Here is a 22,935-nt window from a genome sequence, read left to right as displayed (position 1 = left end):
ATATATTTTTATATATATATATATATATATATATATATATATATATATATATACAGTATAGATAGATAGATAGATTGATTGAGTACTGCTTTTTGGACAGAATATATATATATTTGAAGTCTGTAAAAATATTTAGAAGTTTATTTTGCTCACCAAAGCAGTATTTTCATCTTTGATCAAAAATACAGTAAAAACAGTAGTATTGTGAAAAAAATTTTTATAATTTAAAATAAATTGTTTTCTGCCTTAATATATATTTTAAAATGTAATGCATTCCTGTGAAGCAAAGCTGAATTTTCAGCAGTCTTTACTCCAGTCTTCAGAGTCACATGATCTTTCAGAAAAACTTATAATAAGCTCATTTGATGCTCAAGAAACATTTCTTATTGAAAACCGTTGTGCTGCTTCATTTTTGTTTTTGGTGGAAATGGTGATACTTTTTTTGTGGATTCTTTGATGAATCGAGTTTAAAATGTATTTGAAATAAAACATTGTAACAATGTAAGCGGCTTTACTGGCACTTTTGATCAATTTAATGTGTCCTTGCTGAATAAAACAATTTTTTATTAGAAAAAAAAATCATACTGACCCCAAATGTTTGAACAGTATTGTGTGTAAATATGTAATACACATACGGTATATTAAATTCATATTAAATAAATTACAGTGCAAGTGATGCAGTGAAAGGCGAAGGTCTTCAGGAGGGTGTAGACTGGCTGCAAGGTAAATACACTTATTCCATGTTTTGTGCATCTAATTTCCTTTTTGTCTTTGAATTATTAGTTTCTACAGAGATGAGCTTTAATAAGGGTGCCAAAAAATGTATAAACTAGATAAACTGTTTGAAATGTTCAATGCCTTTTATATTCTTGTGTTTTATTTCACCCATAGAACAAATTGCACAGTAAGTATTGAAGTTTAAGTTCCCAGATGTGTTGAGATCCTTGGTTAATTGTACAGTTCAATTTAACTTTTGGGCTGTATTTATTCTTGCAACAATTTACACCTCATTTCGGCTTTATAGAAGAAATTCAAAGGCAAATAATCTTTTGATGGTATCTCAAAGAGTAGATACGGCCCAAAACTATTTCAGACTCCCTCTCCTTCTTGTTGTTTGAGGTGCATTTGAGTAAGTCGATAACAAATAAATGAAGTCCACAGACATCTGTTCTCCTCTACCCAGTGTTTTAGTTTGGTCCAGTTAATGCAACAATTTAAGATCTCACCTTTATCTGAAAATGCATCAAAATGTATAATGATTTAAATCCTTGTTCTGTTTTTTTCCCCCTCCCATTAACAGATCAAATCAGAGCGATGAAAACGTAAAACCCTCCTGAGATATAAAAACAGTCAAGGTCACCAGCTGCAATGGCGGAGCCAGACAAAAAAGATCTTCACCTTTTGTGCTGATGTTAAAATCAATTAGGTTGGTAGAGTAAAAACATTTTGGCTTTGATTATGGCCCTGTTTGCACTATGTATATGAATATCTGTCTCAGTTGATCTGATCACAAGTGGTCAGTCAAGACTTTTATTTTTAAACATTATTCTGACATTTGTTTTCTTTTAAATCCACACATAACTAGTGAAGTTTAACCTATTAGCCCAATAATTGATTGACAGATTCCCTGTTGTCCAGGAAGCATAAGAACACATTCGAATTTAAACAAAAAAATTCAATTTGGCCATATACATTTCTGACTACGGAGTACGATCAAAAACATTTCATCACTTTTGATCACCTGAGCGATTATGCTAATAACAGGTGTAAATTTGTCTGTGACGATGCATCTAGTATTTGATCATTGCATCTTCTGTCTTGATGAATACATACACTGCACTTCTCTCTTGATGAATTACACTACACTTCTTGGCTGCCAATGCTGTAAAGTAATTCTGTTGAGAAACTCACTGTAACAGGTTTCTCAGACAGCAGAGCACAATGGCTAATATTTTATAGCTTAGCTATGTTGTTGATTGGATAGAAAACATTGTATGCATGTTGCCTCTAAATAGTATGAAAATGAAAAATTATCCTAATTAACCTCAAACGGTCACAAACGAAATGTTTCTCTTTGTTCTGGAATTATTTATTTTCCATAAACTTTTTGTTTTAAAAACATATGTAAAGGAATTGTTGCTGCATTTTTGTCTTGTGTTTTGACAAAGTACATTTTCACATATTAACTTATATTCTACACAAACCGTTTTTAGCTGATTTTTAGCAATGTGTTTTTTTTTTCTTGTTGTTTTATTCATTAATAAGGGATCTTGTAATAGAATGTTTAAAAAATGAACTAAATCTGGGGCTTAGTCTGAGTATGAATGCTATCTCCATACAGTATATGTCTCTCTCTCTGTATTTTATTTTTTCAATAATCAACTGACCGGTCAATGCCAAAGTGTGGCACACGGCTTCATCCTTCTTTCTCTTTAAATAATCAGTGTGGCCAGAGCTCTTTGAGTCTGAACTGTGTGAAGGACAGCTGTTATGGGGTGGCTGATCCATGGCCGTGATTATAGTTGTGGAAAATCCAGTGCACTTGCTCATTAAGACCACAACATCAGCACGGTCATATAGGCTACTGAAAATGGCAGAATCTCATCTAATCATGGTGCCATCTGCCGTTTTTATGGAATCGCACTCATTTTATGTCTTTCCGGCCACTGAAATACTTAGTGGTGCCAAGACTGCACTGTGCTGTTATTGGAGACGTCAACTGGAGCTTCATCTCATTTAATTATGTGTGAGGATCAACAGAACACCTGCACAAATATGAGTGTGATATTGCTGTATTTCAGTATATTGAAAGAGTACTTTACATTTTAGACCCAAGTCACTTGGTTACTTCACTTATTTTTCTCCATCAAAGAAATGAGCTCCAAACAAAACCAAAGCAGGATCTATGCTGCATGACACGTGTTTTGTTTCTGAAAGAAACATCTAAAGGAATGATTCAATAATGTGCTTCTAGCACTAATACTTGTCGCCACCTACTGATGTAACCATGTGACCAGAAACAGTCAATGAAGAATCCTTATCACTAATGTACAGGCTGACAGTATATTTATTGTGTGATACAATATAAACATAACATTCTATGTATATCAGAACTCTATATGTTGTAGCGTAAGAAGCTTTTGTGGCAGAATGTATCTGGTATCTGTTGTACCTATTACATTTGTAAAAGGAATGCAGCACGGTCACTTTTTGTTTAATAAGTTTGTTGCATGCAGGTTAAATTTCTCTGAGTGGAGGAGAGAATCTTCCTTGCTAAAGCAAAGTAATTGTATTTACAAATTCATTCACCCAGACCCATCTCTAACACCATAGCTGCAAAGCAGCCAATTCTAAGTTAATTTAATAGCATTAAAGTGATTAAATTTCACCCAAAAATAAACATTCTGTCCAATCATTTTCTCTCTCGTATCATTCCGAACCTACGCCTTTCTTTGAAAGAAGATATTAAGATTAATCTCTCAGTTTTCCTCCTTCCATGCAGTGAAATGCATAGTTAACCTTCAAATTATCCTCTTTTGTGTGTCACAGAAATCAAGCAGATTTTGACCGATTTAAGGGTAAGGAATTGATAACAGAATTGTAATTTATGGGCTGTCCCTTTAATCTAACAGCAAATGGACAATATGCAGTATTTCCATCTCCCGTCTGGTGCAAGTGAAGCGGCAGCACTAGAGACAGACTGCAGATCCCCGAGAGAAAAAAAGTGACAGCAGATATAAAACACAGAGGAGACTCTGAACTCTTTGTCAGATCGTCTCGTTTAGCCATGCGTGACAGACGTGACGCTGATACGGGACCCTGTAGCTTCTAAGTGCCCACTGCTTGTCACTGTCCATCTCCCTTTGTAAATAGCTGAGAAAGTTTCGTTCACAGCAAACGTTCACATGCAGTTACCGCATACAAGGGCCGCTGGTTAGTTCCCTCTTCTGCCGCTAGATGGCAGTAACACTCTATCTGTAATTCACTAATGAAAGACAGGTAGGCCTAGTTAAACAGGAGATGAAATGTACACAATATGAATTTCTTTATCTTCCTAAAATTATTTTTCTGAAATGATTAGGTTTATTTTGTTTTTTTCGCAAATGCATCACCCGAGTCGCATTACGTAGCGCACAGGCCTACCTATTATTAACTAGGTTGTTGTAGGTGTAAATACACGTTTTTAAATCGAATATATTTAGTTTTGTTGTTTGTTATTATTATTGCTAACTGTTTTGTCAAATCTGCTGTTCATTTGTCCATGAAAAAAATGCATGTTCATCTCTCAGTGACACTTCAAAGAACTCGAAACAGATGTGAAGTGTGCTCATTAGCTGAGCAAAATCTGTGCACCGTGACTGTTCCCATGCACCGAGGGATCTAGAAGAAAACATCAGGATACGACACTTTATTTCAAGTGATTCCAGATAAACACAGGGACGTGCACAGACATTTTGAGGGGCAGGGGCTCAAGTGGAAAAAAGGGCACTTCTCATATTTATTTTAATTTTTTTCTAAACAAAATGTTAAATATATTAGGGGTGTCCGATATTGACAAAAATATATATGAATATTTTCTGAGATTTTATCGATAACGATAATTAGATTCTATTTTGCTGAGTGTGTTTTTGTGCTGATATCTTAAGGACTACCGTGGACAGCAGACTCCTAAAGTTTTTGATATGCTGCATATTCTGTTTGTGATCAGTTCACAGCAGTGATAGAAATTAATCTTTTCCAATAAGTTTAAATAGATTTTTTTGTTACCTTTTATGGGCATTTTTACCTTTATAAAGCCCTTTTTTCTAAAAGTGTGCATTATCTTTTCAGTCAAATTCTTAAATTGAATCAGTCAATTAGAATAATAAGACATTTGGGCTGTTACCAAGCAAATTAAATCAGTACTGACAAAATTAACCTTTGCAATGCAAAGGAAACACAGAAGCTGCAATACAAATCATTGCAAAGCAACTTTACAGCCAATTAAGTTTCTACAATATTTAGTGGTAGCTTATCAGTGGTGACTGTCAGTTAATGTACATATGGCAGAAATGTACGGAAAAATCAATTAAAGACATAATCAAACAGATGATGAACACTGTTAACAGCAATTATTATATGATGCAATCAAACTTATAGCAAAATTTGGTAGTTCTGCATGTTGTTTCAGGGTTGGCATCATCTGAGGTCCTCTGAGGGGTTGCCATCATCTCTTCTCAGGTATTCTGGACCTAGACTGAAGCTTTTGTAAATCTTACATCCCGTGGCAAAAAACAGAGAAACAAATAGAGACATAATTAGCGTAGCTGCTGTTCCAACCAAGCAAAATTGATTTGTTTAACCCAAACTAAAGAATAATAATGTGCATTTGATCAGATATAACTGCAGTACAAGATTATGAGATGCATTATTTGAATGCTTGGCCAAAGAGATGTGTCTTTAATCTAGATTTAAACAGAGAGAGTGTGTTTATTTATTTATTTATTTTATAAAAAAATGAAAAGATACTTTAAATGTAAAATTAAAACTGCCAGTATGGCAGCAAGTCACTGTTAATAAGTGAGTCATTGCGATTGAACCGAATCATTTAAATGGTTGATTCATTCAGGAACAACAAGTCCTCTGCGCAATGTGACTTTGCTGTAGTCTGGAATTGAACTGCTGGTTTTGTCTGGTCAGAGGAGAACTGGCCCCCCGACTGAGCCTGGTTTCTCCCAAGGTTTTTTTTCTCCATTCTGTCACCGATGGAGTTTCGGTTCCTTGCCGCTGTCGCCTCTGGCTTGCTTAGTTGGGGACACTTAATTTCCAGCGATATCGTCGACTTGATTGCACAGATACTATTTAAACTGAACTGAGCTGTATGATGACATCACTGAATTCAATGATGAACTGCCTTTAGCTGAAAATCGAGTGTTTACTATTGTCATTTTGCATTATTGACACAATATTTTCCTAATTAATGCTGTACAGTTGCTTTGACACAATCTGTATTGTTAAAAGCGCTATATAAATAAAGGTGACTTGACTTGACAAAACAGCATCATGTTGCTCAGAGACGCAAACTGGAATTATATATGTTGGCGAAATAGAGCAAAAACATTCAATATTATGTCTAAAATGTAAGTGTCTTAATATTAAATTCTTGTTTATTGAACTGCTGTATAAAATCAATATCACATTTGTAATCATGCTGCTTTTTGGTGGGGAAAAAATGTCAGTGTTAGCGTGATACTGATTAACTATGTGAAATTATATAAATATATGCATTTCTGCCCCCATATCTTGAATTTTGTGATCATTCTAAATGCATTTTAATAAACTGAATCATGCAGTGAAATAACGCGCACTGGTCTACTAGACTTCCTATCGTCTTAAGCCGGGCTCACACTGTGCAATTTTTAAAAGTCCTTTAGGATTGTACTTGTCAGACTGTACGAATATGATGATCACGTCACACTGTGGGATCTCAGTTGTCATTAATGTCAGACTGTACGACAGTCCCAAAAGAAAACTTGTCCGGAGTTCTACATTATCAACCCATTCACGTTCAGCGATCACGAACTGCATTGCACGCGGGGCAGTAATATTGGCCATCATTAAAAGTATAAGGAGTTTATGCGGTTAGAGGAAATCTCTAGCATTAATTCTGATCATGGCTTGTCTTGAAAAACGAAGACAGTTTGACATTCGTCGTAGGAGAGCTAAACTTTAGCTAACACACATGGTAGCTCTAATTGAGTCATGGATGTTAGCAAGACAAATTAACTATATTTGCCTTTTGTCTTTTGGATAATTAGCAGTAAATTCGAGGCACAGGTAGCTTAGTCTTTTGTTCATCACCACTCACTTCCACACCAAGACAAACACAACTGGAAAGGGAGGAAGGGCTTCACTTCTGCTCTCTCTGCCTGTCTGTGATGTGATGTGCGGATCAATGTGTGCTACACTGCTGTGCTGCGCGGAGACGCGGAGGGGTGAAAGGCATCGGCACTCGACAGAGTCTCAACATCTCCCGACCCGACCTGATATTTTGATTTTTATTTGTTTGACAGGGAAAGCTGTGTGCAAACAGAAACACGCATATATACATATATTAATTTATAAAAATAAAAAATAAAATAAAACCTCCCCAGAAAAAAGGGCACTTGATCTCCCGAGGAAGAAAAAGGGCAGGTGCTCAAGCCCCCTTTTATGTCTATGTGTGGGTGCCTGGATAAACGTGAAAAAAAATGTAAAATACCTAGTTACTCTCCTATCAGACTTTTTAACAATCTTTGTTCTCCTTCTACTGTTTTTAAACGGACAGATAACTTTTCTCGAAATGCCAGGTCTTTTAGTTTTTAGAACCTGTGCCAGAAAAAGACACATTTGCTGTTGAATACTGTTGAGGGATCTTGTCCAAGCCTTTTCTAAACTACAAAGAACTGCAACATCTGTAGCCTACAGGAACATGCTCGAACCCGTCTGCTTATAATTGGGACTCACTCGGCAGGCTGTCAAAATTGTTACCAGTTAAATTAGTCGACTTGTCTGAGTATAGGCAGAAGATATCTGGCTTCCGTTAAATTGGTTCGTTTGGAGAGTTGCAGTCTGTCTATTAAGGAAGATAACAGATTCTTATTTTTTTTAAGGAAATTAGTTACATATCAGAATAGCCTGTTTATACACCTTCTCGCATAATTAAACGCAGAACTGTCAAACTTAAAGAGAAGCAATTAGCGGCCAAAAAGTCTCAAATTCTACAGATTCATGCGGGAAGCCTGTCTCGGCAAGTAGGCTGTAATGTCCAGTGTCTGTACAAGCTTTTATGACCAAACTGGATTCCACAAAGCCGCGAATGTTATTAAAAATCTAGTCATATTTATTTATCTATTTTTTTAACAGGAATCAAAACGAGCCTGTGATGGATATAGGGTTAGTGCAGTGCGTTCTAAATCGTAGCCTATTGCTTAGGTTTGACTAAACGTCTTAACAAAGAAAAAAATCAGTAGACAGAAAGTCCAGCTTTGAAAGTTGTTAAATAATGGGATCTAGGGCCTTCACATTTCAAAGTCTGTAAGTCTATCAATCACAGCCTCGTTTTCACCCGTGTTAAAATCAATATGATGTCCAACCTGGCGACTGGTGATTTGAAAGCGCCATGCTCTCATGAGTCTATATTCTATTTATAGTTGTATATCCTTTTTTTGTCATTGAATTAACAATAATTAACTTGTAGCTAGCTAATATTAGTATTCAGAACCAATAAGCCACTGGGAAAGCGTCCAACAGCTTGACATCTTACGCTATGTTTAGCCACTGGGTGGCAGAATGTCAAGAATTGTTCGATTCTGTGCGAATTTAGAAACCAGCACTCCTACAAAAAGAGACTTTTTGAATAAATGCTAGAGTGTTTTTCAATTATTTTAATTCTTCAATTAAATAAATGCGATATTTGTTATTAAGACCCTAAACTCTCTTAGAAACAAAATGAACAAAGGTGGTTTTATTAAATGCTTTGCTTATAGCATATGCAGGCCAAGTTTAAAACAAAGAAAGAACATGCGTAAAACGTCTAAAAATAGCACATCAGAAAAACGCACTACTGCGGATTGCTGTCGTGTTCTTTAAACATTAGTTTGAATAGGCTGTACATCACCTTCTGATTTGTCTTTTCACAATACACTTGAGTTTGGAGTGTTTGGGTGGCGTCTGAAGCGCTTTTGTGAGGCTGGTGCGGGATCTGGCTGTGTCCTCAGCACTCTGGACAGCGCCTGCACTTGCTCTCCACCGCTGCTTATAGGCTACTCATACAGGCTGCCATAAAATATCAGTCAAGAAAAACACGAATGGAAGCGATATTATATTTCACTACTCTTGATTTACAGCTGTTTCCCCAGTCTAGCGATTTTCAGTTGACTTTATAACCTCCAATGACGCGCGGCTCATTTGCACGATCTGACATCTTTATTCATAAATAGCCCCCATTCACATCTCTCTGACGTTCATCTACCCTCTCACGAAACCTGCTCCTATAAGATTCACAGTAAGTTTGGCTGACTCGGAAATGTGCTGGACTGCTCTTCTCCTCAGGCGATAGTTGGGCTCTTTTTTGCACTGTTGGTGGCAGTTAAGTGGCTGGCGGCTGATTCACAAAGGTGAGGCACTTTTATGATGTCGAATTATGAAATAGTTGCCATTTTTGCCCCACCTAAACCAGAAACATGAAATCCTCGGAATTGACCACGAAATGTCTAAAAAGTATGAAGTGACTGAAAGACTATAAATAGACATTTATGATCATTTGAAATGAGTTGAATTCTTAAGTCTGCGTCTTCTTTGTGTTTAGAAGCACAAGAGACTGATTGATTGATTTTTTGTAACTCTCCCTTCTTTTCTTGCATGCCTGTTTAGGTCTCTTTTGCTTAGGTCTCAATGAATTTCGGTTCTTTAGAGATACAACGACTTTAGCAGAGAGAAGATGAACATCCATGTGGAGGGTTTGGTGGCGATTGTCATCTTCTACTTGCTGATCCTTATAGTGGGAATCTGGGCAGCATGGAAAAACAAGAATTCCGGCGTGGTGGAGGGAGTTGATCGCAGTGAGACCATTATGGTCGGCGGAAGGGATATTGGATTATTTGTCGGCGGATTTACCATGACTGGTGAGTTTCAGAGAGAACTAAATAAAAAAAGCTTTTCACTTTATGCATATATGATATAAACACGAATGGCGTTTTATTTTTTTACATCTTTAGAGATATACTTATCTAACAAAAATATATTGTCTGTATAGGCTATATATAAAAAAAAAGTAAAATCATGATGAGATGTATCTTGCTGTCTTTCTGTCTTAGAGAAGCAAAATAAATAATCATTGGACAAATACACCTTGAATCGTTGTTTTAAAACAGCAAACCCTTTTATAAATATTGTGACTAAATAAATAAATAAATAAATAATAGACAAATTCAGAAATTTGTAGGCCTAAATTATATATAATGCTACGTTATGTATTATGTTTCATTTTATTGCTGTATATTAACTGCAATGTCGCTGGGTCTATGTACTTTTTTAAACATTAAATGGTTCTGTTTGGTTTTATATATATGTTTCTTTCTTTCTTTCTTTCTTTCTTTCTTTCTTTCTTTCTTTCTTTCTTTCTTTCTTTCTTTCTTTCTTTCTTCTTTTTTACCCATGCATGTATTGTACATACTGATCCTGTTACTAATTATTTAATAATTTATGTTACCAATTATGTTATTTTTCCACACACACAACCACAACTATTTGGTAACACTTTACAATAAAATCTCATTTGTTAACATTAACAATGAGTAATATATTTCTTACAGCATTTACAGCAATTGTTCATTGATGTCACTGATGTTAAAATGCATTAACTAATGTTAACAGATGAAACTTTGATTGTTTTAGTAAATTTTTAATTAACTTAAATTAACAATGAACAATGCTTCTACAGCATTTTTAACCTTAATGTTAACTATGTTGTTAATAAAAAAAAACTATATATATATATATATATATATATATATATATATATATATATGTATGAAAAGTTCAGATGCAAAAGCCTCTAAGTACGTCTGATGTTTTTCTTTAAAATTAGCATTTCTTTCTGGCTACTATGTATAGGTTTCTATGTAAGTACTGGGACTTCTGAATGGGTTGAGGCTGGGATTTAGCGCATTTGAAGTGAAAGTACTTGATGAACATATACTGTGTGTGGAGAGCATTCAATCATTATCGTTATCTAATTTTGGACCAAGATGGCTTTTAGAGGCTTTTGCATATATATATATGTGTGTGTGTGTGTGTGTGTGTGTGTATTCTTTAAGACGAGTCAGTTTGAATGAATGAATGAATTTGAATGAATCCTTTCTCATTGTCATTCCAGCAACTTGGGTCGGAGGGGGTTATATCAACGGCACAGCAGAGAATGTTTATCTTCCCGGGTATGGCTTGGCATGGGCACAGGCTCCCTTTGGATATGCGCTCAGCCTTGTTTTGGGTATGTTGCGTGTGTATGCAGCTTTGATAGAAACATATTTTCAGTGTTAAAGTTAGCAGAACTAGATGCAAGTATCTGTCAAACATATAATTTATATGAATTGATTCATGTCAAGGTGGCCTTTTCTTTGCGAAACCCATGCGCTCCCGGGGTTACGTCACCATGCTTGACCCCTTCCAGCAACTTTATGGAAAAAGGATGGGTGGTCTGCTGTTCATCCCTGCACTAATGGGGGAAATGTTCTGGTCAGCCGCCATCTTATCTGCCCTTGGTAAGAAAAGAGAGGGAACTGATATCCTAGAAAGACACAATCAGTAAATTTGCAAGCGTTTTCATTATTGTATTATAGGACATATGCTATAAATATTGCAGTAAAGCTTTATTTAAAAATACTTTGTTTGCATCACAGGGGCCACACTGAGTGTGATCATTGACATCGACATCAATATGTCTGTGATTATTTCGGCTCTTATTGCAATTTTCTACACGCTGGTAGGAGGACTGTATTCAGTAGCCTACACTGATGTTGTCCAGCTCTTCTGCATTTTTTTAGGACTGGTAAGGCTTCACAGAACTACATGATGAAGTCATCGAAGGTGTAATTTTCCCCTTACTTCATGTCTGCATGTCTTCAGCAGCACATAACACTCTGTGATTTATCAAAGTGGCTGTTTGCTGTGCAGTTTTGACAGTAACAGCTCATCAACCACCCTTTAAAGATACAAGCAATAGGAATAAAGAAGTGAAAGAAGAAATCATTTTTTGAGTTATAATGGCCTTTAATTAATTATTTTTATGGTAATACTTTATTTTAAAGTGTCTTAATATTATAATAAAAATAAATGATGCACAATTAAATGCAAGTAACCATAAGCCAAACCCTAATCCTAACCCTAACCATATAGTATGTACATGTAGTTAATTAATATTACTCAGTACTTGGGGACACCTTAAAATAAAGTGTAACCTTTATTATTTATTATTACATTATTCAATATAATAAATTATTGATAAAATTAATAATATAATATTATTAATTGAACAGAATTCATACGGAAATTAAAAAACATTTTTTTTTTGAAAAATAAAAATAATACTAATTGCACATTATCTATTTGGCTAATTTTCACTAGTACCTGCTATAAATTGAGTATTACATTGTTATATATGGTCTGTTGCATGGTAATAGAGTGGAATATGTTCTCTTTATAGTGGGTGAGCGTCCCTTTTGCGCTTTTACAGTGTTATTTTAGTATCATTGATGTACTATTATAGTTTTTTTTTTCTAATATATTAAATTAGCTTTGATTTTTGATTTTCTGTTTTCATTTACATTTTATGTATTGCTAGTTTTTAATGTCTATATAGTTTTTATAAATGTTGACTTCAGTTTTAGTTATTTTACGTCAGCTTAAACTAAATGAAAGAGAAGTGTTTAAATGAAATAAAAAAAAATTTTATATTATTTTGTTTCAGTTAAAATTGAAATAGAATTGAAAAATCTAATGTAGCTAAACGGTTATAAGCTGTTTCATAAATATGTAATTATATAACATGTGATGTGCTTCCCATCTACAAACTACCTTTAACAACTGTGGCATAAGTGCACATGTGGCAAATGTCTTTTTCATGTTCATAGTGCAATATTAAGAAGGAAAACAAAGAACATGGAAAATATACAGTATATAATCTTGTAATCGCCTTAACTAGCTACATTGATTAGATGGGGGTGATTGGACATTATGCAAACCTGGTTCGTCACTTTGTTGTACTTGAAAATGAATGTTGCTGAAAAATGATTTACCAGATGTAACAACCTCCGGGGTCTGTGCTGTGTTATTTTTTGTGATTTGCAACGTCATGCGTATGTTAAAAGAAGTCATTGTACCTGGTTCCAGGATGAGCCAGCTGCTGTGTTTTGTTGGATTTAGCGATAAAGAAATGTGTGTGATGTGTGTATTTATATTCCAATGAATATAACTGTCTAGTATTCCACTAAAATGTAAAGTGTCACTTTACCGTTCTGTATATACAGTATATACATATATATTTGAATGAGTTGGAGCCAGCTACACAAATTTATATTTATTTATTAATTGTGGCCTACAGATTAAACATAGGATTAATCAAAGATAATAAATTTTATTGTTAAGACTTTCATAGTTGTGTATTATTCGAAAATAATACTTTCCACAAAAACTGTAAGCAGTTAAGTGTTTTCCATTTTGTTTAAATTCAAAAAACTTGACAAAGTGTGTTTGTTGATCATTTTTGTTCTCATTTCTGATAGCAAACGCATTTTCTAAGTCTTACGCCACTTCGCAACCCGAAACGATCTGCGGACTGCTGTAGGGCCAGTTCCGAAAAAGCGCGTGTCTGAAAACGTGACAATTTATGACGTTAACGCTCTTCAACTTCCAATGTCACAGTTGAGAGACGGCACTCTAAAAATAGCCAGTACGTTATTTACGTTAAGTGCTCTGCTGGTCTCAGTGGGGCGGGGCAGGGGTAGTTGGGTGAAAAAGGTGGAGGGAAGTGAAGATGGGGGTTGGGCCGGGCATCTTATGCGTCTTTTCATAGACTGCGTCAATGTCTTGGGGGTGGGCGATGACGCTGTTCTTGCCCCACCCAACCATGTCCCGAGCTTGTCCTCCATTTTGTCCTTGATGTTCAAAATTTAATCCCATTACATCGTTTCCGGCTGGATATGCCAGAGATCCCATTCACAAAAGAACAGCAAAGAGCTCTTGTGGTGATTAATAATCACCGCAATGGGGCGGTACTCTTAGCTTTGCCAAAAGTCAAGCCATTTTTATCCTTCCAACTGAGGCGTCGTCTGCGGGCATCTAAGGTGTCTGGAAAAACCTCAACGACAATTTACTCGCCAAAGGGTACAGTTTGAACACCTTTCATGGTTAGCAATTTAGTCATCGATGCTCGTTCGAGATATTCGTTTTAGCTTTCTTCATATGTGGGCAGTCTCTGGTTTTCTTGGTGAGCACGTCTCTGCTCACAAATCAGTAATGAAATGCTTGAGGTTCAAGAATCTCAGCTGAAATATGGTGCATCTAATTGAATCAGCCTAAGTGAGGGACATTTGTCCTCTCTCATGGTTCAATCGATCAAATCTCCCACAACAACGGTTAGGAGCGCAGCCTATGATGGAAGCTAGCAGGCAGCATTCATCACGCCCATCATTATTTATTTGAACAATTTCCTTTAGTGTAAATCAGTAACGGATACAGATCATGTAGTCTTTTATTAGTACTACTTAAATGAATGAGAAAACAACCTCAAAACACAAAGCTTCAAAAAACCCAACTGCACCAGTGAGAATTTCCTTTTATTTCTATCCTTCGTTAAGTGGCTACATGGTCCCCAGTGTGCTGTAGAAGACAATCTTTGGATATGCCTCCTCTGCAGCCTCAGCTGTACTTCTCTTAATGGCCGAGTCTTCATGTATCTGTCAAGAAATCATCTGCCTATTGAAGGAGGCAGGTGTAATTAGATTGGCTTTCATTAAACTTGAGGGAATAATTGGGAATGCTGGGAAATATAGTTTTGGGCTTTACCAGAAGACAGCAGGTATAATGTAACGAGAAAGATAAGAGTCTACAGATAAGGTAAAATATTAGCAAAGAATTGCTTACTTTTTGACTTTCCTAAACTTTTTTTTTTGTACTAAAGGAAAATGTACTATATTTTGTATTTAAGTACAAATAAAAGATTTGGCCACTTTTTTAAACTGTCATCATTACATGTTGCATAGTAATAACCGTAAATTATGCATAATTACTAGCAACTAACCCTAAACCAAACCCTATAGCAGGTATATGTTATTAATTAATATTACTAATTTGTGTAATTATATTGTAACAAGTACAACTTACAGTAAAGTATAACCAAAGAATTGTGTGTCTAAGTGACAATAAAAAGCAAAAAAATACTTATTGGCCATTTGCATCACATAAAATATTCAATCATGGTGTTAACACAAATACTGTTGGTGCTCAGAATAACAGTAATTCTGGAAAAATGGAAAATGTGCTGTTGTTTTCAATCATTTTTAGCAGTTTTTTTAACTTATTTTTATTATATTTGCCTAAAAGAACACAAAATGTTTGGATATTTTACACACTATTTGTGTGCAGTTGGGAGCAGGTGTTGGTGTTTCTTGGTACCAACTTTTGAAAAATCTGAAAATTTATGTCAGGACGTAAATCAATGAAAAGTGTTAGGAACACCTGTTATGATCAAGTTTCACTGATGAAATGTGATGTGTCATCAATGAAACATGATTGTGTATATAAAAATATACCACTGAAAACCTAACCATAAATATTCTTTTTTGACTTTGGAGAGCGGCTTGTTGAGAACCTTTGAAATTAATTTGAAATTGGACATAAAGCAGCCCTATGACTGTTTGTAGAGTAACATCTCCTCACAATATTTACTCCCTGAAGATCTGGAATGTCATCATAACACGTTTTGCACGGGTGCGTCCTATTCCCGCAGACCAAACATCCTTCTTTTTCCAACTCGCTCCTGTTCGTTTCCGACAGCAAAGTCATCTGCTGTGACAAGGAACCCTTTTTTTTTTTTTTTACATGGGGCGACTAGAACAAGCGACCCTGAGGACACATCAGTATCAGACATGGCTGTCAGCAATAGAAGCATCTGCTCTGTGTTCTGCTGGCCGTATACTGCATCATTTAAAAAAGGGGCTAGATTTTGCAAGTGGGTTTGCTCTTGGAAAGTCATTAGCTTTCCAATAGTCTTGGTCACTTAGCTGGTGCATTCAGATCAATTCAAACAGGTTGATGTCCCTAAAAAGCTAGTATATGTGATTGTTTTGAAAGATCAATATCTGAAAGAACAGCTATGAATTTAAAGGACCCAGAGGAGGAATACAGACATTAAAATGTATTACTCCTCAGGGATCACTTTATTGACTTATACTTCCCCTCTCTTCCTCCATGTCTCGCTGTCTCTCAAATCTCTGCCGACCAAACTGTTGTATGATCAAAACCTGTCACAACCTCTTCCATTGTCATCCTGATGACGCAGTTTCTAAGCTTTTCTCCACAATCCTCCCAGCTGACAATCACATGGGACTGTCATACATGACTTGTGTTACATAAAACACCAAGAATGAAGACACACACACTCTTTCACAAACCACAAATCCTGAGGCAACGTCCCAAAACTCTTTATTTCCACTGTAAGCCACATTCGTACAACGTCTGTTCAAAGTGTTACTGGCACAACACTGAAAATGTATTTCTGAAGAAATCTCTTAATGTGGAAAAACATGGATATTGTACAATTAAAACAGGATATTAAAACAACAAAATAATATGTAATATTGGACACTACAGCATTGGACACTACTGATTTTCAGTGTATGGACAACAATAATAATAAGGGGCAAGCACAACAGAGGTATGAAGAGCTAAGGAACTGTGTTTAATTAGTAAAGACCAGGAGTTGTCCTGCAGACTCATGCTGCCTTCACGTGCTATCGGAAACTTCCTACTTCCCACTTCTGAAGTTGTAATTATGTTTTTTAATAGTCATTGAGGTAATTTAGGCAGAATATAATTAATTTCAGTTTATTTGTGTTTACATTTTAATCATATTTAAGTGCATAAAGTGATGATAACCCAAATTATTATGACGCAGCAGATTCCTTCTATCCCTGACGTAAAAGTGTATTATCTCATCTCGTTCTTTTACTCTCAGCCAGCAGGGCGACTCAGGACTATTTATGTGTTCCTTAAGTGATGGCCTCTATAATGTAATTGCTGGACATCTAATTGAAAAATGGAGGCAGCCAAAGAGAGAGAAGAGGGCGGAGAGGAGGGAGGGAAAACAAAGAAAGAAAGGGGGATGAAGGGATAGAGGGATAAGGGAGAGAGGGACTAATTTAGAAAGATAGAAAGAGAGAGCAAGTTAGACAGACGAACATAAAGGCACGGGAACACAGACACAAATACACACACACTCCACTGGCTCTATTTCTCTCAGTAAGTCTCAGTGGTTCTAGATTAGATGAGTGGGCCTTTATCTCATCCCCTTTAGCAAAGCCAATAATTGCAGCGTGTGACACATACAGCACGGCACAGTCCCAGCAGTACATGGCAGAGGAATGAGACAGGGTCAATTCCACAATGCTCAGCTATGGCCTCAGAGAAACACAATCTGACATGAGATCTATAAAGAGCCTTTTAGTAGCTGAATGAACCTGATTTATCACAATCCTGTATACTTGTTAAGATCTTTATTAATACAACTGAAATAGCATGTTTGATTAAATGTCAGCCAATCACACCCTTTATTGTAGGACACATAGGTCACTAATTCACAAAAAAAGTCATATAATCCTATATGTATAGCCTCACATCAATCAAATACATACATATTGGTCATAAAAGTGTCCGCAATATATTTTAATTATCTCGAATTAATTATCTCAAACCAGTCTGGCCATTGTCCCCTGACCTTTGGTACCAACACGGCACTTTTGCCCACAAAACTGCCACTCACTGGATATTTTCTCATTTTTTGGACGATTCTTTGAGTCTTTGAGATGGTTTCATGTGAAAATCCTAGCATATATTTGGCTGATTAGATATTTGCATTCCCCTCATGATTTCTTGGACAAATGTTTTTCAAATGTTACTATTATTTTATAATGTATAAGTTTTGTATTTAAAAAAAGAAATAATAAATGATTATGCCAAAAAGATTGTTGCATTTAATTTTTAATTACATATCTTAAAATTCAATTAGCAAAAAAAAACAAACAAACTAACAAAACATAAAAAAAAAGTGTCAAGTCACTGACAGAAAAACAATAGTGTTTTTGAAAGATATGCACACTACTGGTTACAAAAGTGTATATATAAACTAGTAAAAACTGGTCCAACTTTGAACTTTTTAGAATTAATTAGCTATATGACTTCCTGCTGGATTATTTTAATATACTGATATATTAGAAAACTTAATATCCAACCATCATGTCTCTTAGATAACACTGATACAGAGCATTCATCTCATATTCTCTTTCACGAAAAGTCCTTTGAGGCCTGTACTACCTCTTGCTCATGCACACACACATTAATTCAATAGTAGCAGGACTCTTGCGAGATCCCTGTGCTGGGAACACAAAGAAAGCCCCTAAAGGCAACAAGTAGAGTCCATGTGCTGCTATTCAACACTCTGTCGTGTATCACTCAGACGGGAGGGGGTGGGCCATCCGAACATATTCCAGTCAAACGTGCAGCTTTTGTGTTGTCTGAATGCTACAAATTTTGACCTCTTTAGAACAAGACAAGAGCTTTTACCGGTAATTTGCACTTTCTACTCAAAAGACACAAGACAGGCTTCCATAATATTTACAACCAGCAACACTTATTTCTAAAATGGCTAGCACACATTGAAGTTTTTTTTCAGTAGTAGTGGATATGACGCACTGAGATAGAACACTTAATGAGAACATCCTTAGGGTCATTTCCTTCATTGGCATGCTAGGCCACTCTCTCAGGGCAGAGAAAGCGTCGCAGGGTATGTAAGAACTTGCGTATGTGTGTACAAAAGCTTTTTACTGAGCTGTACTCAGGCCAGCAGATCCATTAGCACTGATTGAAAAGTGAAGGGGTTCAGCTGTAACCCTGAGAGAAGGTGAACAGCCCAACCATTAAGAATGTCTATGAGAATGAAGACAGTTGGCACGGGAAAAGATGAAGGAAGCAGGAGGTCAGGGTTCAAATATGCTAAAGGTCACAATATGTTGAAATAATACATTAGATAAATTGTTTAAGCATTGACATTTTTTAATGTTAGACATATGCATATTAACAATAAACATTTTACACGTTTATAGTCATCATATCTTCATATATACTTCATATATACTGTATACTTAAATCATTTGTATAACTTTTCACAATACACACTGTTTCAAGGCAGTTTAATTTAATAAAATTTTATTGTAATTGTTAAAATTATTGTTATTGTTTATAATATATTTTATAATTAAGTTAAAACAATATAATAATAATAATAATAATAACTATTATTGTTGTTTTTTTAACTAATTATATATACAATTGTATAATTACAATTGTACTGTAAAATAATAAAATAAAATAATTGTAAAAAATAATAATTTTAATAATGAAATGTACATCTGACTATACAATTATTTAATTATATTGCAGCCTTTGACTTGATAATATGATAATTCATTCATTATTAGGGTTTCATCAACTCACAAACCCCTTTTTGGGAAACCCTGGTATAACACATATCAGTTCCACAGTGATTTGTGAACACATCTGTGTTTAAGGCAATTAAGACATTTACAATCCCAATTCCAAAATGCAATACAATCAAGAATCTGTGATTTGTTCATTCTCTTTAACTTTTATTTAATCGACAAAAGTACAACGAAAAGATTTCCAAAGTTTTCACTGACCAACGAAAATGTATTTTGTAAATATGAACAAATTTCGATTTTGATGGCTGCAACACACTCCAAAAAATTGGGACAGAGGCAAATTAAAAGGGAAAAGTTTATAGAATATCCAAGTTAAACTGTCACAGTAAGCAGGCACATGGCTTCTCCTTACCATTGCTATGCTGATGACACACAGCTCTATCTCTCATTTCAACCAGATGATCCAACTGTAGCTGCACGGATCTCAGGCTGCCTGGTGGGCATCTCGGAATGGATGAAAGAACATCCCCTACAGCTCACCCTGGCAAAGACTGAGCTTCTTGTCTCCCCTGCCACTCTAACTCTACAGCATGATTTCACTATCCAGCTAGGTTCTTCTACAATTACCCCATCAACTTCAGTCAGAAATCTTGGTGTAATCTTTGATGACCAGCTGACCTTCAAAGACCTTGCAAAGACTGCTTGATCTTGCAGGTTTGCATTGCACAACATCAGAAAGATCAGGCCCTTTCTAACGGAGCATGCTGCACAACTTCTTGTCCAGGCTCTTGTCATTTCTAGGCTGGACTACTGCAATACTCTTCTGGCTGGACTTCCATCAAGAACAGTCAAACCTCTACAAATGATTCAGAATGCAGCAGCACGACTGGTCTGCAACAAGCCCAAAAGAGCCTCTGTTACACCTCTCTTTATCTCCTTGCACTGGCTACTGGTTGTGGCTCGCATCAAGTTCAAGATCAAGTTCTGTTCTATATGCAAGATGCTTGCATATAGAACAGCCACAGGCTCAGCACCCGCCTACTTCCACTCACTCTTATGAATCTACATTCCCTCCAAAAGTCTGAGATCCACTAGTGAGCGACGCCTCGTGGTACTGTAAGGATAAAAGAAACTAGAATACTTTGATCTCCTGAGAGGCAAACAATGCACTGGCATCTTCAGGACACCCCACAGAGGGGTGGTGCGGAAAACGCCTCTCTCACATATGCATCTGTGCCTTTTCACTCAAACTGGTCAAGAATATAATGTTCTAAATGAATGCAAATAAGATTTACAGTCATGTTTGGTTTCATTTGAATAGTTTCAGGGCAAGTGGTACAATGGTCTTAATCTTACTAAAAGATAATACAGATCCTAAGAGTTAAGAGAATCAGATACTAAAATGGAGTCAGATTGAGTTAAACCTAAATTGAATAACTCTGCGCGCTGAAAAGACCGAACACGCAAGAGACCTTCATCCGCCACTGGATACCTTCCTTGGACCAGGTGCGCGGACCTTATAGTACCATCACAGAGAAGCTCGAAATCACTTTCCAGAACATTCTCGTTCACCATTCCTGGCGGAATGATCTTCCCACCCCTATCCGGAATGCTGAATCCCTAACAATTTTCAAGTGACAGCTGAAAACTCATCTCTTTCGACTCTACTTGACTTAACATCCTAAATAAAAAAAATAAAAAAATTAAAAAATCTGTCTTTCTCTTTATTTATTCCTTCCCTTTGTAGCTTGTACTTATTTGCACAAAACCTAAAACTTGGTATTACAAGCACTTCCTGTGTCTGTTTGCCTCTTTAAGAAGAAAGAACATTCTCGTTCACCATTCCTGGCGGAATGATCTTCCCACCCCTATCCGGAATGCTGAATCCCTAACAATTTTCAAGTGACAGCTGAAAACTCATCTCTTTCGACTCTACTTGACTTAACATCCTAAATAAAAAAAATAAAAAAATTAAAAAATCTGTCTTTCTCTTTATTTATTCCTTCCCTTTGTAGCTTGTACTTATTTGCACAAAACCTAAAACTTGGTATTACAAGCACTTCCTGTGTCTGTTTGCCTCTTTAAGAAGAATCGCTTTATGCATTCCCCAATTATAAGTCGCTATGGATAAAAGCGTCTGCAAAATGACTAAATGTAAATGTAAGCAGGTGAATTAGTAATGGGTGAGGGTATCATGTTTGAGTATTTAAAAAGTCATGTTTTGCAAGCAAAACTGGATCATGGCTCATCACTTTGTGCCAAATTTCATGAGAGAAGTGTCAAACAAATTAAAAATCACATTTCTCAATGCAAAATTGCAACGAATTTAGGTCTTTCACCAACTACCATACATAATATTGTGAAATAATTCAGGAAATCCAGAGAAATCACAGTACATGTAGGACAAGGCAGGACACCTCAGTTGAATGTGCGTGACCTTTGAGCCCTCAGATGGCATTGCTGAAGAAACCATCATGCTACGGTGTTAAATATAGCCACATGGGCTTAGGAGTACTTCAGAAAACCACTGCCATTTACCAAAGTCTGCTACTGCATCAAGAAATACAACTTGAATATCTGTTCCTCTAGGAGAAAGCTACATCAATTCTATGCAGCGATGCTGCCGGGTTCTCTGGGCCAAAGCTCATTTCAGACAGTCAAAAAGACGGTGGAAATGTGTGCTATGCTCAGATGAGTCCACATTTCAACTTGTTTCCAGGAAAAATGGATTTCGAGTTCTCAGTCCCAAAGACCAAAGGGACCATCCAGACTTTCATCAGCTACAGAAGCAAAGGCAAACGTCTGTCATGGTATGGGGGTGCAGCAGAGCAAACAGCATGGGTGACTGGCTTATGTACGAAGGTACTATTGACATGGAGGCATATATTGGAATTGTACAGAGAAATATACTGCCATCAAGATGATGTCTTTCATGGGAAGTCCATAGTCATCAGATCAAGACAATGCCCGCTCTCATTATGCATGTGCTACAGCAGCATGGTTTCGTAGACTCAGAGTGAATGTGCTAGACTGGCCTGTCTGCAGTTTAGATCTGACTCCTATTGAAAATGTATGACCAGTCATTAAAAGGAGAATCAAGACAATGACAATCACAGACTGCTGAGCATCTGAAGCCTTGTATCAAGCAAGACAGGACAAAAATGTTGCTTGCAAAACTCTAACAATTAGTATACTCAATTCCCAAACAATGAAACATTGTAATTAGAAGGAAAGTTGATGTGACACAGTGTTAAACGTGCCTCTGCCCCAACTTTTTTGGAGTGTGTTGCAGCCATCAAAATCAAAATGTGTTCATATTTACAAAATACTGTACATTTACGTTGATCAGTGAAAACTTTGGAAATCTTTTCTTTGTACATTTGTCAATTAAATAAAAGTTAAAGAGAATTAACAAATCACAGATTCTTGATTTTATTGCATTTTACAAAACGTCCCAACATTTCTGGAATTGGGGTTGTAAATATTGATCGGTTTTGTTCTAAGCAAGAGTAAGCTGTTCTCAAAAAATATTTATGAACATATTGTCACAGGTCTGAAAAGTCTGAAAAATATCCGGTTGTCAAAGAAGCTGATGTGAGTTTAACATCTTCCAAATTTACTTAGTTGTCATATAGGGTACAGCTTTCATTAAACTGGTAAAATCTCTGATTTCGGACAGAATTAAGGTGCACAATGAGTGCGT

At 36.1% G+C, this 22,935-nt stretch overlaps 1 protein-coding gene across 3 annotated transcripts in view; it reads left to right on the top strand.

The window, feature by feature from the left end:
- Positions 1–2,401, top strand: part of LOC107567991 (ADP-ribosylation factor-like protein 6) — a 4,948-nt gene extending 2,547 nt beyond the window's left edge. Inside the window, exons 6-8 of one of the 3 annotated variants that reach the window (XM_016253823.1) lie at positions 668–723; positions 892–904; positions 1,301–2,401. In XM_016253823.1, the coding sequence (XP_016109309.1) occupies positions 668–723; positions 892–904; positions 1,301–1,337 (106 nt within the window). In that variant the 3' untranslated portion in view covers positions 1,338–2,401. The other 2 variants (XM_016253825.1, XM_016253822.1) reach the window with 2 other exon arrangements.
- The last annotated feature ends 20,534 nt before the right edge of the window (positions 2,402–22,935 follow it).

This window comes from Sinocyclocheilus grahami, unplaced genomic scaffold (assembly GCF_001515645.1).
Source record: "Sinocyclocheilus grahami isolate Dianchi unplaced genomic scaffold, SAMN03320097.WGS_v1.1 scaffold1204.1, whole genome shotgun sequence".
In the NCBI taxonomy this organism is placed as follows: domain Eukaryota; kingdom Metazoa; phylum Chordata; class Actinopteri; order Cypriniformes; family Cyprinidae; genus Sinocyclocheilus; species Sinocyclocheilus grahami.
Note: the sequence above shows the minus strand (reverse complement) of the source record. Positions and strands in the feature narration are given on the sequence as shown.